The sequence below is a fragment of the Drosophila arizonae genome, chromosome 4, assembly GCF_054131065.1.
Source record: "Drosophila arizonae isolate 15081-1271.41 chromosome 4, UAZ_ARI_1.0, whole genome shotgun sequence".
Lineage (NCBI taxonomy): Eukaryota > Metazoa > Arthropoda > Insecta > Diptera > Drosophilidae > Drosophila > Drosophila arizonae.
Window position 1 is genome coordinate 25660909 of NC_142924.1, and position 16442 is coordinate 25677350.

Genomic DNA, 16442 nt, shown 5'->3' on the forward strand with positions numbered 1-16442 from the left:
AGCAGAAGTAATCAGAGCGTAAAAATTATACTTTTGCCATAAAGTACAGACGGTTCTATTAAGGAGTCTTTATGTATATAGGAGATACCCTAAGGATCGACCGATCTTTAATCTGCTGTCACTTCTCTCATACATACATGTACATATATACATACATATAAGCTGACGATTAGACTAATTTGCAACAAAATTAAAATTTGAGCTAACATATCCACAATCAATATGTATGTTTGTCTCCGAGCATGTTTCTCTGGCTGATCAAGTGTCTTCATTTATATCATTTAATACTACTACTTTCTACATATGCAATATGACAAAGAAATCGTTGTATTATTATATTATGGTATACATCCATATATGTTATAATACTTTATTATTTGTAATGAACTTCATATGATGTAAATATATCAAGTATTAAGAATATACTTATGCATTTTGTAGTGCTTGGCATACATTTTCAAAGAGCCAATATAGCCCGAATTTTCATTTTCAATCGGTATATTGGATGTCAAGGGGAAGTCAGTATATACATAAAAATCAACAATTTAATGATAAGACCAATACAACTGCATGAATGAGCATATGAATGTATGCGTGCATAAGTATGTATATGTGGGTGCGTTTGTGTGTATAAGCAGACACAGAGAAACAGCTTATATGGGTGCATTCTTCTGTTCGTCTATGTGCATACATGTTTTTTGATAACAGAACCCGTTCAGCACATACACGATAGGTCCATTTATATACGATTTGTTTTGAATACTGCCTATCTCAATGTATGTGTTGTTCTTCGGGGGAGAGTTCCTACACCGAGGCTTCTATATAAGGCCGACGTATTTCTGCCCAACAAATCAGTATTCAGCGACAACCGACAATGGCAACATGTCTTCAAGGCTTAGCGTGATGGGATGGAGCTTTAAGGCGCTCGGCGCGCATACTCAAGGACACAGTTTTTGGGTGGGTGCACAGCTTTATATACATATATTATATGTAGTTCGCTGTTAACTCAAGCAGAATAACCGGAACGTGGATGCGAAGAGTGCAATATAGTTTAAGCAACACAGTGGTCAGTGTGTATGTATAAACATAGAGCTATGATGTAATTAGTATTTAAACTATAATATAATATAATTACATTTTACAAATAAGTTCAGAAATAGTATATAGCTTATATGTCGACTTTTTTAAATCAATTTACTATAGTCAAAAGAAACAGCAACATCGTTTAAGTCTTCCATGCAATTTTACGTAGTTCGGCTTTTAGTGTTACAAAAATAAATCTATTGACATTTTAAATTGTTATTTTGTTTGAAACATCTTGTAATCAGTATACTTTTGCTTCATATATACATATACTCAAATAGTAAAGGAGACCCAAATGCATTACAATTTTTTAAAGATTTTAATGTAAAGTCCCTAAATCTGTTTTATGACTATTGGTTTACATACACATTAAGGAATTTCAGCAGCAAATCAACAGTGGCAACGAGATATTTGATGAAGATGATGTACTACTGTAAATTAATGCCTAAAAAAACAACTATGGAATAATAAATACGATTTGGTCTTTTCTTTCAAATGTTATATTTTATTTATATTGCTTCGTTTCTTTATTTTTTCAACTTTACAATCCTCGTCCACGGTACAGTCCTATGCAATATATATACTTTAATGCTGGCAAAAGTACAAATTGTATATGTCGTGCCATAGTGAATGAATTTTGATGACGCTTTAAACATTTTAAGTCCAATCTAAAATGCAAAGCAATTCGAGTATCCATAGGGATATGTCTGTCTACTCCGGATAAGATCCTGATGTGTCCAAGATCAAAGAGCCCAACAATTTGGTCCCGAAGACAGGCGAAGTCTTGATTTTCCAACCTACTAAGTCGTACCCAGACTTGAAAATGCTAGAACCCAGATGCATCTCATTCGTGTCCTTCACGCCTGTGCCCAACGATCGTGAAAGTTCCACTCAATGTCATAGGGCTTCACTTGGTGGCTGGGTTGAAATGAAGTCCAGAAGAATGTACCGCCATTGGTCCGTGCGAAGTGCACGGGCACATAGTAGTCCTCTTGATCGAATGTGTGAAGTTCGCCGGATCCGTTTTCGTCGTATACGATTATGGCGTCCTCCTTGGCACACTGCCTGATCTCATCAATAAGTCGGTTCTCTAGATGCTCGTTTGACATATTATCCATGTCGTTGTTTAGCCAGTCGAACTCTGCCTCCTTTTCCACTGATGCGATATAGGAGCTTCGCTTTGGCTGCTTTGCCTTTATCTTGAAGAAATGTCGGATCAACGGCTTCACTATATTCGTGAGTCGGCGTGTAGGCGAGACTTTCGATTTGTGGGAATAAACCATAATCTTTTTCTTATAGTTGTTGAAGTTGAGTTGTTGTTTATTTATAGCTGACATCTTCGACATTGCGTTGTCTTGAGTAAATGTTGTGAGTGTTGCCGGTGCGGGAGTCAAACTGTTTATGATGCTTTCTCTAACGTGCCTACCCTATTTATACTCTTGCTCTCTATGAGCGTCTCAAAGCGGTTCGGCTGCATCTCAGCCAATCACAGATGCTGATGGCCGCCAGGTGGTGGATCAGAAGATTCTCACGTTTGGGCAGTGTTTTGAAATACCCAGCGCTCGCAGGTTAGAGTCCTGAAAAGGACTAAAAGCGTGGGAAATTCTTTCCTCATGCGTGTGTCTCAAGGTCATTATCCTGTCACTTTCGGCGTGAGAGCTAGATATCCTAACCATTTTCAAATTCTATTGTCACAAATTTATTGTTAATTAAACTGTATCAATTACCTAGATTCGTAGGCTCTTTTGACCTGATTTACTGATCTCTTTATGTATTCTGAAAACTTAACGGGCAGAGCGCGTCATAGATTCTAAAAGTATACATACATAGATTCTTTTTCAGGATCACGAGGTGAATTGATTAGGTTACCCGTTCTGCTGCCTTTCCACTTGATCGTAAGTGTGAACGCAACATGCTCAGATCAAATTAAAAAACATTATCGAACTTAATATTATTTATTTATCATATATTGTATTGTATTATATGATAGTGCAATTATAATAAAAATTTGAAAGTGTTGGTATTTTTACCAAATTTATTCTCTGCTATATACATATGCAGATATATGTATATGTGTACATATGTTACATTATATTTGTGTTGAATACATATATGTGAATAGGTATAAGCCATGGAAATACACCGGTTGGTCGGGGTCTCCCGACTGTATCTTTAGAATTTGTTGAATTTCATGTTTATTTATATTATTACAAATTTAATAGATGCGTTGAAATTTACAAATTCGTAGCTCTATATATCAATGTTAATGAGCCTAAAACATGACTACTCTATGCACTAAAATAAATTTGGGATATATACTACATATATAATAGGTTTGTTTATAAATTCTTATTATGTACTACGATATTTCCTATACGTCCGCAAGGGTTTTTGAAAATCAGAACAAACCATTAGATCTGTTATACTGAAATGACTATTGCCAGATTCTACGGCTAGGTTCGATCCTACTTTTTCTGCCCTACTTTATAGTAACCGTATTAAGTGGACTAATTAGGCTTCAAAGCTGTATAGCTCGAGTGATGCACTTTGTATTATTGTGTAGACATCATATCTTTTTATGCGTGTAAAGTTATTAAACAATGAATAACGAATAAGAAATTATTAATTAAACTAAATTTATTTACATAATAAACTTATCTGAAATGCATAAAAACCTATATTTAACATTTGACGACTCAGCTGAGAAGATTAGGAGATGTAATTTTTTAACTAGTTTTCGAAAAGGTTTTTAATCGATAACACATACAGGAGTAGTTATCTAACTGCGCGTAATATCGTTAAATCGACTCAACCTGTCGTTCTGATCAAGAACATATATACTTTATGGGGTCTGACACGCCTCCTTTTGCCTGTTACATACATTTGAACAAAACCATTATACCCTGATTTCTCATTTTGGGTTCAGGGTATAAAAAATACGGATCATGCAAGTCATATAAGACGATCTCGACTTGAATGGTAGGTAGGGTTAGGCTCGTTTCTTATCTGTAGTCCCTACCTGTTTCAATGAAATATGAGAATGTTCTCGCACTGCTTTAGAATTATCAAAGAAAGCAAAACAACCGTTGACAATGCACTGGCAGTAACATGTTTGGATCGAGAACTGGTTTTCAGCTCAAGGGCGAAGGAACAGGTAGCCAAGAAAAGGTTTCGGCTCTGTTATTTGTTATTCTGATAAATTTTTTGGCGGCCCTTGCTGAGGTTTAATAGCGTATGCAGGTAAAAAATGAAAACATATACCTAAATGTATTTGCATATTATAAAGCGAATCATTTAAACTCTTGAAATTCTTACAATCATATAACTTAAAGCCAGCCTTTCACAGCATCACCGTCAATGTTTTAAACTTGTAGTCAGATAAATATTGTATACGTATAGCAATGCCCATCCGACTGAAGCCATAGGGAATATGTACAAGAAATATGTACTCTCGATTTTTTCAGATGATATATATTATCATTTAATACATACTTATGTTGACAATCCAAGATAAATATAAATATTATGCTGTACATTTAGAGGGCGTAGCAAACAAACAATCAACATCTTTTAACATTTGAGGGCTATGAAATTTAAATCAATTAGTGGTGCTCCAATATCAATAGTATACCCTATATATTCCAAAAAAATTATATGTCCACGGCGTGATGGGGGACTAGAAAATCGGATCAGTTTTTAGATAGTTATTGCTTAACCACATTGGGCTTCTCAGTCACAATATAATATAATGTAAGGTATTACAGTTAATTTCACAACTGACTGCACGTATCAAATTGTAAATTGGTTTGAATGTTAAGGAATCAACCCTTGGCAATAGACGAATTAGCAATGAATATACACACATACATCTATATATATAAAAGAGAGTTGTGTAAAAGTGTCCAAGCACTTATAACTCGAGATCTGCTGGACCAATTTTCATGGTTTTTGATTTGTTGGATTTGTCTCCGCAACGAGTTTAGTATAGGGTCTTAAAAATACTGAAAAAATTTGCCGAATACTTGAAAAACGCGGTTTTTTCCCCAAATGTTCAAATTTTTTTTATACCCAGTAGGCTTGGTAACAGTGACAGTTTTGACAATAGTATAGAAGTAAATAAACAAATGTAGTCAGTCAGTCTACGGCACAGCCTCGAGCAGGCCAGACTATTCAACAAAAAAAAAAAAAAAAGGCTATTCAACAAAAAAAAAATTTTTTTCCTAATCAAAAAGAAAAATATTTCAAATCAAAAATCTGCAAAAATTCAAAAAAAAAAAAAATCAAAAGATTAAAACCTGACTGTTCAAAAAATAAATAAAAAATTTAAAATTCGAAATTAAAAAAAAAAAAAAAAAAAAAGTTAATTATTAAAAAGTGTATTTTTGGCTTTTTATATTTTTGGACTTTTAAACATTCTAAATATTTCAAATCAAAAATCTGAAAAAATGAAAAAAAAAAATCAAAAGATTAAAACCTGACTAATCAAAAATAAATAAAAAATTAAAAATTCGAAATTTAAAAAAAAAGTTAATTATTAAAAAGTGTATTTTTGGCTTTTTATATTTTTGGACTTTTGCAAAAGCTAAATATCTCGAAAGTTCAGGTATTTGTTTGTCTCAAACATAAATTTGTGTAAATTATTTATATTTATATTTCTCGATTGATTTATATGGTTTTGTGCGAGGGCAGTATTACTATTAATAAAAATGCCGCGTCCTAGAAGATCTAATCTTTCCCGGCGGACCCATAATGCAATTAGGCAACGGAATAGCGCGAGTCAATTATCTGACGAAGAGCGAGAAATCGCCCGAGAAAGGCTCCGCGTTAGTACCCAGCAAAGAAGGGCCTTAATTCGTGCTTCTCAAAGAGAGGCAGCCCGTGAAATGGCAATAATTCAAAAAAAAATCAATAGATTAAAACCTGACTGTTCAAAAAATAATTAAAAAATTCAAAATTCGAAATTAAAAAAAAAAAAAAAGTTAATTATTAAAAAGTGTATTTTTGGCTTTTTATATTTTTGGACTTTTAAACTTTATAAATATTTCAAATCAAAAATCTGAAAAAATTAAAAAAAGCTAAATATCTCGAAAGTTCAGGTATTTGTTTGTCTCAAACATAAATTTGTGTAAATTATTTATATTTATATTTCTCGATTGTTTTATATGGTTTTGTGCGAGGGCAGTATTACTATTAATAAAAATGCCGCGTCCTAGAAGATCTAATCTTTCCCGGCGGACCCATAATGCAATTAGGCAACGGAATAGCGAATAGTGAAATGGCAATAAGAAATGGTTCAAGGATTGATTTGAATCGAGCAGCGTTTCGATATGATTGCACCATTGATTACAGCTTGAATCGTTTAGTTTGCATTGGTCCAATGGACGTTGTTTGCCAGCATTGTGGCGCATTGAAGTTTGCTGGTGAAACGCCCGGTTTGTGCTGCCTTAGTGGTAAAGTGACATTGCCATTAGTGGTCTCGCCACCAGAGCATTGCGTTCCCTGCTTTGCGGCGAAACACTAGAATCACGACATTTTCTAACGAGCACTCAAAAATACAATGCCTGTTTTCAAATGACTTCATTTGGGGCGGAAATTATTGGTAACGGATATAATCCGACATTTAAGGTAATTTACGTTAAAAATGTTATTTTCTATGACTGTCAAAATAAAAAAAATAAAAAAAAAAAAAAAAATTTTGGAATAATGTAGTTTGTTAGATTTATGTAAAAAGTGTTTGTAAATCTAACTATAACTATGGCTTTGAATTTAAAGATTCAAGGCCAGATTTGCCATCGCATTGGATCATTGCAACCTATTGAAGATGCACAGCAAAAATTCTTGCAAATATACTTCATGGGCAATATGGAAGAACAACTTGACCGGCGTCAAGAAATGAACACAGCTATGAAAAGAGCAATTCTCGATGATTTGCATGCTTAGAAATTTAAACCAACCAAAACTGTGCAATGGAACGCGTTTGGTGATAAGAAAACTGATGAGCAATGTGATTCACGCGTTGATACTCAAAGGAAAATTTAAAGATGAGGAAGTTCTTATTCCTAGGATTCCGATGATCTCAAAAGATATGCCCTTTGAATTTATTTGAATTCTCGCTTCGTCTTGCCTTCGCCATGACGATCAACAAGTCACAGGGCCAATCTTTGACTATTTGTGGCCTCAATCTAGAAAATGTGTGTTTTTCTCATGGTCAATTGAACGTGGCAAGCTCACGTGTTGGCAAACCATCCGCATTATTTGTTCTTGCACCTGACCAAAAAACGAAGAATGTCCTTTACAAGGCGCTTGAATGAAAATCCGATTAATAAATTAATCAGAGTGTATCCCAACCTGAACAACATAGCTTTCAACAATTTTTTACCTAGAAATAATATAGAGGGCAATGCAACGTTTGCCGGGCCAGCTAGTAGTATATATACATACATACATTCATGTGCACACATTTCATTCCCTTAGAAGGGACTGCCTGCAGGTAGTCGTTGCATTTTTCTATGCACGTGTGTCCGGCTCGCTCGTCTTCTTGGATCTCCCCATTTCTGTTGAATATTTGTATTGCTTTTCGCTTTGTTGTTTTTATACTCATTCACGAAAGTGAATTAGTATATTAATTTTGTGCAATGTCCGTCTTTCTGTCGAGCTATGGCGGATATATCTACGCCCATTAAGGGCGTGGCAAATCGGACCTGAAGATATAGTGATTTTTTAAATTCTGCTTTATTTTAGACACTATTGACGCCAGAGACCTCAAATTTTGTATATATAGTCGGGCTGGCCATCCAAAACCATAACGCTTTGTCGGATATATTTCCGCCCACAGGGGACGTGGCAAACCGCAAAGGTTTATATCTCCTTAAGTATAATAGCTAAAAGCATCAAATTTAGATAGTTATGTTACTAGTAACCTCCTCGACGACTCATGGCATATCGAAAAATACCCTGTAATTTTCACATTTTTTTTTAGCGTAAGCAATAAAATTTAGCAGATAGGGTACCGTTATCTTGTTCTAAGAACTGACCAAAAATGAGGTGCATTTTCTAGAGTATTAGAACGAGACTTAGCTAAATTGCTGTGAATGAGCATTCCGCAGTCGGTAACGCCCGACTGCAACGTTCTTACTTGTTATGGTTCGCTCAGTACATTATTTGTGTGCCCTTATCAACTATTCATTTATCATGGCTCGAATGACAGCGTCACTAAAGTCGAGAGCCCTCGTCAAGCACATGTTGTCGAAAGATATGTGGCATGCATTTATTCAATAATTACAATTTATTTGAATTAATGCATTGTCCATGGATTATGCCGTTAGAACTGATTATTTGAATCGTAAATGGTTTGTTTAAAAATTTGTTGAAATAAGTCATTTCGGATGTTTTATTGAGTTTAATGACAATTAATTCAGATTAAAGTTTTTTATGGGTTGGTGACTTTTAATCTGAGTTTTATATTCAAGTTTTATAATTAAAGTGAATATAAATTTATTATTGATCAAGAGTCATAGCTGAATAGATCTTTGCATTTATCCATACGTTTATACGTACTTATGTGCAGATTAAAATTCTGTAATCACAAAATATATTCATATAAAATTAGAGTATGTTTTGCGTGTTAGGAATGCTAAAGTCATTTGATTTGCGATTTTCTAAAATAACAAGAGCGCCCTATTAGAGCCATTCTACATCCAATTAACAATTAATGTCACACCACATTAATACATATCAATATTTTAATTTCATTTCATTATAGAAACAACATAAAAGCCATAACATCTATGCTTTACGCTGCAACCTTAACTAGAAACAAATCAGAAAGCTCTAGTCGAGAGTACTCGACTACGAAATCGCCTGAACCCTTCGAAGAGTTAATATTTCACAATAATTCTTCCCGTCCTTCTGCTCACACAAGAAACACACACACAGAAAAACATAGGGATGCAAGAATAAACACACATTGGCTACAGTGCACTATGGGTAAAAAGCCCGAATATTTGACATTAATTGTCCCTGAAGAGATATACATACAATTACGAGAGATGTACATACAATTACCCCTTTCACTTATAGCGTCCATCCGAAAATTCTAGTCCCAGGCAAGCTTTTACCGTGAATATTATTTTAGTTATAAGTTTCTTATTCCAACTCAATACAATTCATTCCATATTTCTTTTCATAGGTGTCTTCAGTATCATCTTCCTCTTTTTCGCTTTTGGTTGACACACTGCAGTGTGGGCTTACTATGGAAGCTTAATTGATTAATAACTTTTTTTGTTGATGAACTATGCTCATGAATCATAATCAGATCGTTTATGTGGCAAAGCACAAGTGTCTAGTATTTGAAATACGCCTTTTAAAAATATAGAGATGAGAGTGTGGATATAAGCGTAAATTACAACAATAGTCTACATTTAAAATTTGGAGACTCGATAACAAAACATCGAGACTAGCTAGCGATTTTTGCAGAAAACTGGATATCTTCTGAGATACATGCGGACGGACGGACAGGGCTAAATCGACTCAGCTCGTCGCCCTGATCAAGAATATATATGCTTTGTGGGGTCTGGCCTCCTTCTGCCTGTTACATACTTTTAACAAAACCATTACCATTACCATAGCTTTCAATCTATTTATGTGTATTTCAGAAGAAACGACTACGAATCCAATATGAGAATGTCCGTGTCGATTGCAATCTGATTAGTTTTCAGTCTATTTACGAGTATTTTAGATGTGGCGAATCAGTTCATACTTCCACCGCATTTAGTTATGAGTCATATATGTTTGTACATACATACATATATACATATATACTCAGCGACCTAAGGTAGGAGCTACTTAATCGTATTTACATACAGTGCCAATTGGGATAGAAATAGTACTTACTTTTTGTTATCAATTTCTTATGATAAATAATCAGTTTGAAAGTCAAATCAAAAATGTATGTATCAATAAGAATACAGATTTAATTTTTTAGTTAGTTTATTTATTGGCTTAATACTAATACCTATTTTACATGGAAGACAATGATTGATGATTCTTAGCCTATATTTAAGTAACCTAACAAACAAACATGGAAGACAATGATTTTCTTATAGCTATGAATGAAAGCTAAAAAATCACAATAATTTACAAGTATTCTGATTGGTAGAATATTGGTTCCTTTATGAAATAAATGGGGAGTATGCCTATGCTAATATCACCTCAAAATTGCGATCATACCAAGTCCAGCATCACCCTGGGACTTAGCTTTAAAGCTGACGTCATCGTTGTTGTCTAATCGAACTAGATTCAAGCCTGAACCCAGCGATCGTACTTGGTTCGCATCTGGTACTCCTGTTGATGTTGCTGCTGCTGCTGCTGGCACGTCCCATCTAGAGAAGTCCAGAAAAATGTTCCACTGCTCGTACGGGCAAAGTGAACCGGGATGAAGGTCTGATCAGGATGCACGGGAACAATGCAGTGTTTTTGATCTTGTTGGACGATAATAGCCGCGTTGCTGGGACATTCGCGCAGATCGTTGTAGAGTCTCTGTTCGAGCAGCTCGTTTGCCGTGTTCTCACAGCTGGCCACTGAATCTTTGCGCATGTCCTCCAACGATGAGTTTATCTCGTTCTGCGACTGCACCTCGGCCAGGGTCTTGCGAATTAACTGCTTCTTCTTCATTAGCCGCAGCAGTGGTTTGACAAGTTTCTTCAGGCTAAGCATTGCCATTGTATGCTGATCTGATTTTTTTTGCATCATGATGCTCGTTTCGAACTTGTATTCCCGTGTGATGAAAGACATTGAGAGCGAACTGAATTGAGGTTGTTGTCACGTTGATGGTCTGTACTGTTCTGCTGCTTGAGATAGTGGAGGCTCTGCTTTTATACGATCCGTGCTCAGCTGAGCCTCTGTGCTCTTGCAACGCTCTCTGCTCAAGCAGCCAATGAAAATGCTTCCTTGAGGCAGGTGGTTGTTTGTGCATCGACTGAGCACCCGAGTGAAAGAAAGGGAGAGACTGATATTCCAGATTTTTGAAAGTGGATATTTAGTTGGAATTTTCGGGTTGCACAAAATCGACTTTTTTGTGTCCTAGCTCGCTCGCTACCTGCTCAGCATGATACTCCCAAATCACATTCTTAAGTCCCTTGCTCCGACACGAACAGACAAGTCGAAACAAGTCTGTAAATACCCAAATGCAGAGGATTTTAAAATTGGACACACTATCCGAAAAAGGGCAGGGTAGGAACGAGAATAACAATAGTGCGCACTCATATCTCTCAAGCCATCTCGCTTGGAAAAACCTACTTGTTGGCCATTTCATTGACACAACACGAAAATTCCAATGCCGCCCTGAGCCCTGTGACCTGTCGGTAGAAAGTAACGTATTTTCCTTTATTTTGGTGTACCGGATTTTGTTTGAGTTTTGAAGGTTAGTCAAAACGAATTAACGCGCTATTTGGGACTTACAACGTTCTCGGGGTGGCAGGTAGTGTGCACACATAACCGTTTGCGCACACATTTGCTGGTCATTGTTATTTTTAGGATCTCTCTGTGGGTCCGTAAACAATTTACGACGCGGGTGATGCATCCTTGATCTTCAAATTTTTTCTGGAATTTTGTCGGCAAATTATTTATGTGCCTTCTGATTGTTATTTGAATGTTCCATTTGAAACGTAACGGTCGTTTTTTAACGGCTTTACCCCAAGCATCCGTTAAATACGAAAAAGGATATATTTGCTTTTGATATTTTGACGAATTACTTAAATCACACAGCAGAATTTCGTTCAACCAATACTAGAGAGTCTACTTTATTAATATTTGTGATTCGAATTTTATAGGATTGAAAAAATTTAAGTTTAACAAAGAGTTTATTAACTTGAAGTCAGTTCAATTAAAAATAGGCAACGCTATGACAATTGTTACAGAATATAGTTTATAACTTATATATATTGAGGCAAGGTAGTAGCACGAAGATAATCAATGCGCCCTAATTGCTACCTTTTGAGTCGAACCTTCCTACTTCTATATCTCTGTCATCAGTCAGACTCCTTGAACTTACTTTTATTGTATTGTTGCACTGTCCGTTTTCACGATCATTTGCCAGTGGGTTCAATTTCGCATATCTAACATCATGCTATCTCAGAGAAAAGTGCACTGTAATTCGTTTTGGGGTCATTTTAGGGTTTGTTCCATTAAGTCCTCTTTTATCTTTTTATGCGTTTGGTGTTTTTACCTGACTCGAGTCCCAATCTGACCCTTGCACGTGTGGAATACTGTGCCACCAAGCCTAATAACACACAATCAAAATTCAATACCCCGAATGCATTAGAAAAGGGCAATTCAACGGAGAAAAAGATGGCCAATGCAGCGTAGGGGTAGTCCCGGAAACGGATTAAAAAAATATTCTTGGTCTTATGGTACTCTCTCTGTATTGGTTTAGGCTGCTAATGTACATTAACTGTTTGCTTCTGGTTAAAATCAACATTGGGAATATTTGTTGACGGTGCTGTTCTTACGCAGCTATATGGATATTATTTTATATTGCATAGATATACATATAAGTTGTATGAAATATAATTATTAGGCTCTGCAATTATTGTATAGTATATATGAAATCCCCTGTACGCCTCTTAAATAAATAAATAAATACATCTATAAACTATAAGTTTTGCAAAATGTATCTATATATATAAAAGAAAGTTGTGTAAAAGTGAAGACTGCTTATAACTTGATTTGGGCTGAACCAATTTTCATGGTTTTTGATTTGTTGGATTTGTCTCCGCAACGAGTTTAGTATAGGGTCTTAAAAATACTGAAAAAATTTGCCGAATACTTGAAAAACGCGGTTTTTTCCCCAAATGTTCAAATTTTTTTTATACCCAGTAGGCTTGGTAACAGTGACAGTTTTGACAATAGTGTAGAAGTAAATAAACAAATGTAGTCAGTCAGTCTACGGTCTCCTGACCTCGAGCAGACCTGACTATTCAAAAAAAAAAAAAAAAAAAAAAAAAAAAAAAAAAAAAAAAAATTTTCAAATCAAAAGGAAAAATATTTCAAATCAAAAATCTGCAAAAAATCAAAAGATTAAAACCTGACTGTTCAAAAAATAAATAAAAAATTAAAAATTCGAAATTAAAAAAAAAAAAAGGTAATTATTAAAAAGTGTATTTTTGGCTTTTTATATTTTCGGACTTTTAAACTTTATAAATATTTCAAATCAAAAATCTGCAAAAATTAAAAAAAAAATCAAAAGATTAAAACCTAACAATCAAAAATAAATAAAAAATTCAAAATTCAAAATTCAAAATTAAAAAAAAAAAAGTTAATTATTAAAAATTGTATTTTTGGACTTTTACAAAAGCTAAATATCTCGAAAGTTCAGGTATTTGTTTGTCTCAAACATAAATTTGTGTAAATTATTTATATTTATATTTCTCGATTGTTTTATATGGTTTTGTGCGAGGGCAGTATTACTATTAATAAAAATGCCGCGTCCTAGAAGATCTAATCTTTCCCGGCGGACCCATAATGCAATTAGGCAACGGAATAGCGCGAGTCAATTATCTGACGAAGAGCGAGAAATCGCCCGAGAAAGGCTCCGCGTTAGTACCCAGGGAAGAAGGGCCTTAATTCGTGCTTCTCAAAGAGAGGCAGCCCGTGAAATGGCAATAAGAAATGGTTCAAGGATTGATTTGAATCGAGCAGCGTTTCGATATGATTGCACCATTGATTACAGCTTGAATCGTTTAGTTTGCATTGGTCCAATGGACGTTGTTTGCTAGCATTGTGGCGCATTGAAGTTTGCTGGTGAAACGCCCGGTTTGTGCTGCCTTAGTGGTAAAGTGACATTGCCATTAGCGGTCACCATAGCCATTGCGTTCCCTGCTTTATGGCGAAACACTAGAATCACGACATTTTCTAGCGAACACTCAAAAATACAATGCCTGTTTCCAAATGACATAATTTGGGGCGGAAAATATTGGAGACGGATATTTAAGGTAATTTACGTTAAAAATTTTATTTTCTATGACTGCCAAAAAAAAATTTTGAATAATGTAGTTTGTTAGATTTCTGTAAATAGTGTTTGTAAATATAACTATAACTATGGCTTTGAATTTAAAGATTCAAGGCCAGATTTGCCATCGCATTGGATCATTGCAACCTATTGAAGATGCACAGCAAAAATTCTTGCAAATATACTTCATGGGCAATATGGAAGAACAACTTGACCGGCGTCAAGAAATGAACACAGCTATGAAAAGAGCAATTCTCCATGATTTGCATGCTTAGAAATTTAAACCAACCAAAACTGTGCAATGGAACGCGTTTGGTGATAAGAAAACTGATGAGCAATGTGATTCACGCGTTGATACTCAAAGGAAAATTTAAAGATGAGGAAGTTCTTATTCCTAGGATTCCGATGAGCTCAACAGATATGCCCTTTGAATTTAAACGAATTCAATTCCCGCTTCGTCTTGCCTTCGCCATGACGATCAACAAGTCACAGGGCCAATCTTTGACTATTTGTGGCCTCAATCTAGAAAATGCGTGTTTTTCTCATGGTCAATTGTACGTGGCATGCTCACGTGTTGGCAAACGATCCGCATTATTTGTTCTTGCACCCGACCAAAAAACGAAGAATGTCGTTTACAACAAGGTGCTTGAATGAAAATCCGATTAATAAATTTATCAGTGTATCCTAGCCTGAACAACATAGCTTTCAACAATTTTTTACCTAGAAATAATATAGAGGGCAATGCAACGTTTGCCGGGCTAGCTAGTATGTAATAAATTGAACTTGTTTGGACTGTGAACTAGCGTTATGAAAAAATTAAAAAGGATAGTCTGCTGTCCTAAAGGATGTATGTTGTGTTGCCTTAGTTAGGAATATTTCACTACTTGTGCATATACAAATCTAGAAAATATCTTACTAATCTGTTCAAAATATTTTTTATGTATTTAGTTTATACTGGAAATTCTAGGGATAAAATATGCTCGAATTGGACAGTTTTGCACAATCATTTAACGTTGTATTTAATAAATTAAATGCATTGCTCCGACCAAGCCGTTAAATAATATATCACTTATTGCAAACTTTAAATTTAGCTAGTAGCCATAACTATCATTAATATAAGTGCACTCCGATACTAACGCGCGCAGTAGCCTGGAGCACCCCTACAACCCAACGCAAGACGGCTGGACTGGGAAACCAACGTTTCCAATCCCGGCTTTGAACACTAAAGTATGGAGATCACTACGTAAGAGTGGAGGACACGCACATGTGAATCAATTGTACATAAAACTACTTATAAATATTTCCAGTATACATAATTCGAGTGGGATTTAGCGATTATTTTCATATTCAAGTCAAGCCCTCTTTATAAAAATGCGTAGAGTATGATGGCGTCAGTTGGCAACTGACTAAAACGGATATTCTACTTGTCAAATGGCTACGCCCAAACAGGTATATCTACGGAGCAGTCTTTGTTGAACAAGTGTGACAAATCTCACTACCAATCTTAAAATTCCTTAGCATTTGTAGCGTTTCTTAGAATCCCAAACAATGAGAATACAGTTAAAAGTAAATTTTAGTGGCGCCGGCATCCTGCTGATTACTTTACCCAGACATCTACAAAACTTCAGACTCGCACATACGTGACGGCCCAAATAAATTATATGTACCTTAGGTAAAAAGTAATTGGCACAACTCAGCCCTAAACCTTTAAGGATAGGTGTCTGCAGAAAGATCATTTTTTCATATCTTCCAAGTACATGTCCCAAATGGTCTTCCATGACTCAAAATGTTTTTTTTTTTATTTTTTTATTTTTTTTTTTTTATCAGGTGCATCCCAAAAGCAGAATTGTGTTCATCTTTTCTTTCGAGTCGATCAACACTTTAAGATCCGTTAGTTACCATCGATTACAAGTGATGAATTGTACTCTCTACTCCACATATGTATACAACATAAAAATGATCTTTAGATTCCATTGGTACATATGTATTACAAAAAACCTTAAAAAACAAGTAAGAACGTTGCAGTCGGGCGTTACCGACTGCGGAATACTCATTCACATCCCATCAACAATTTAGTAGTTAAGTTTCGCTCTAATACTGTAGAATATACAGGTTTTTCCGATTTGCCACGCCCCAACTGTGCGTAGACACCTCATTTTTGGTTAGTTTTTAGAACGAGATAACGGTACCCTAACTGCAAAGTTTCAATGCTTACTCTCAAAAAAAGTGAAAATTACAGAGGCGTAAAAATTATTTTTTGGGGAATCGATAGAGGAGGCTACCAGTAACTCAACTATCCAAATTTTAAGCTTCTAGCTATTATACATTAGGAGATATAATATATATATATACT

The 16442-nt window shown here is 35.2% G+C and overlaps 3 protein-coding genes across 3 annotated transcripts in view; 1 reads left to right on the forward strand and 2 right to left on the reverse strand.

Annotated features, from left to right (window-relative positions):
* The window catches only part of LOC108612446 (uncharacterized), a 39832-nt gene that overhangs the window by 6463 nt on the left and 16927 nt on the right, over positions 1 to 16442 (forward strand). The window lies entirely within an intron of this gene.
* On the reverse strand, positions 963 to 2495 carry Ocho (ocho). The gene has a single exon (XM_018007873.2). It carries the CDS (start codon positions 2427 to 2429, stop codon positions 1941 to 1943), a length of 489 nt encoding a protein of 162 aa, XP_017863362.1. The 5' UTR covers positions 2430 to 2495; the 3' UTR covers positions 963 to 1940.
* Tom (Twin of m4) lies at positions 10054 to 10945 on the reverse strand. Its single transcript, XM_018005686.2, has one exon. The coding sequence runs from the start codon at positions 10873 to 10875 to the stop codon at positions 10381 to 10383; it is 495 nt and encodes a 164-aa protein (XP_017861175.1). The 5' UTR covers positions 10876 to 10945; the 3' UTR covers positions 10054 to 10380.

What these genes read in the sequence shown, in the direction of transcription:
- Ocho (XM_018007873.2), bottom strand. Translation starts at nt 2,429, where the DNA reads ATGTCGAAGATGTCAGCTATAAATAAACAACAACTCAACTTCAACAAC.
- Tom (XM_018005686.2), bottom strand. Translation starts at nt 10,875, where the DNA reads ATGTCTTTCATCACACGGGAATACAAGTTCGAAACGAGCATCATGATG.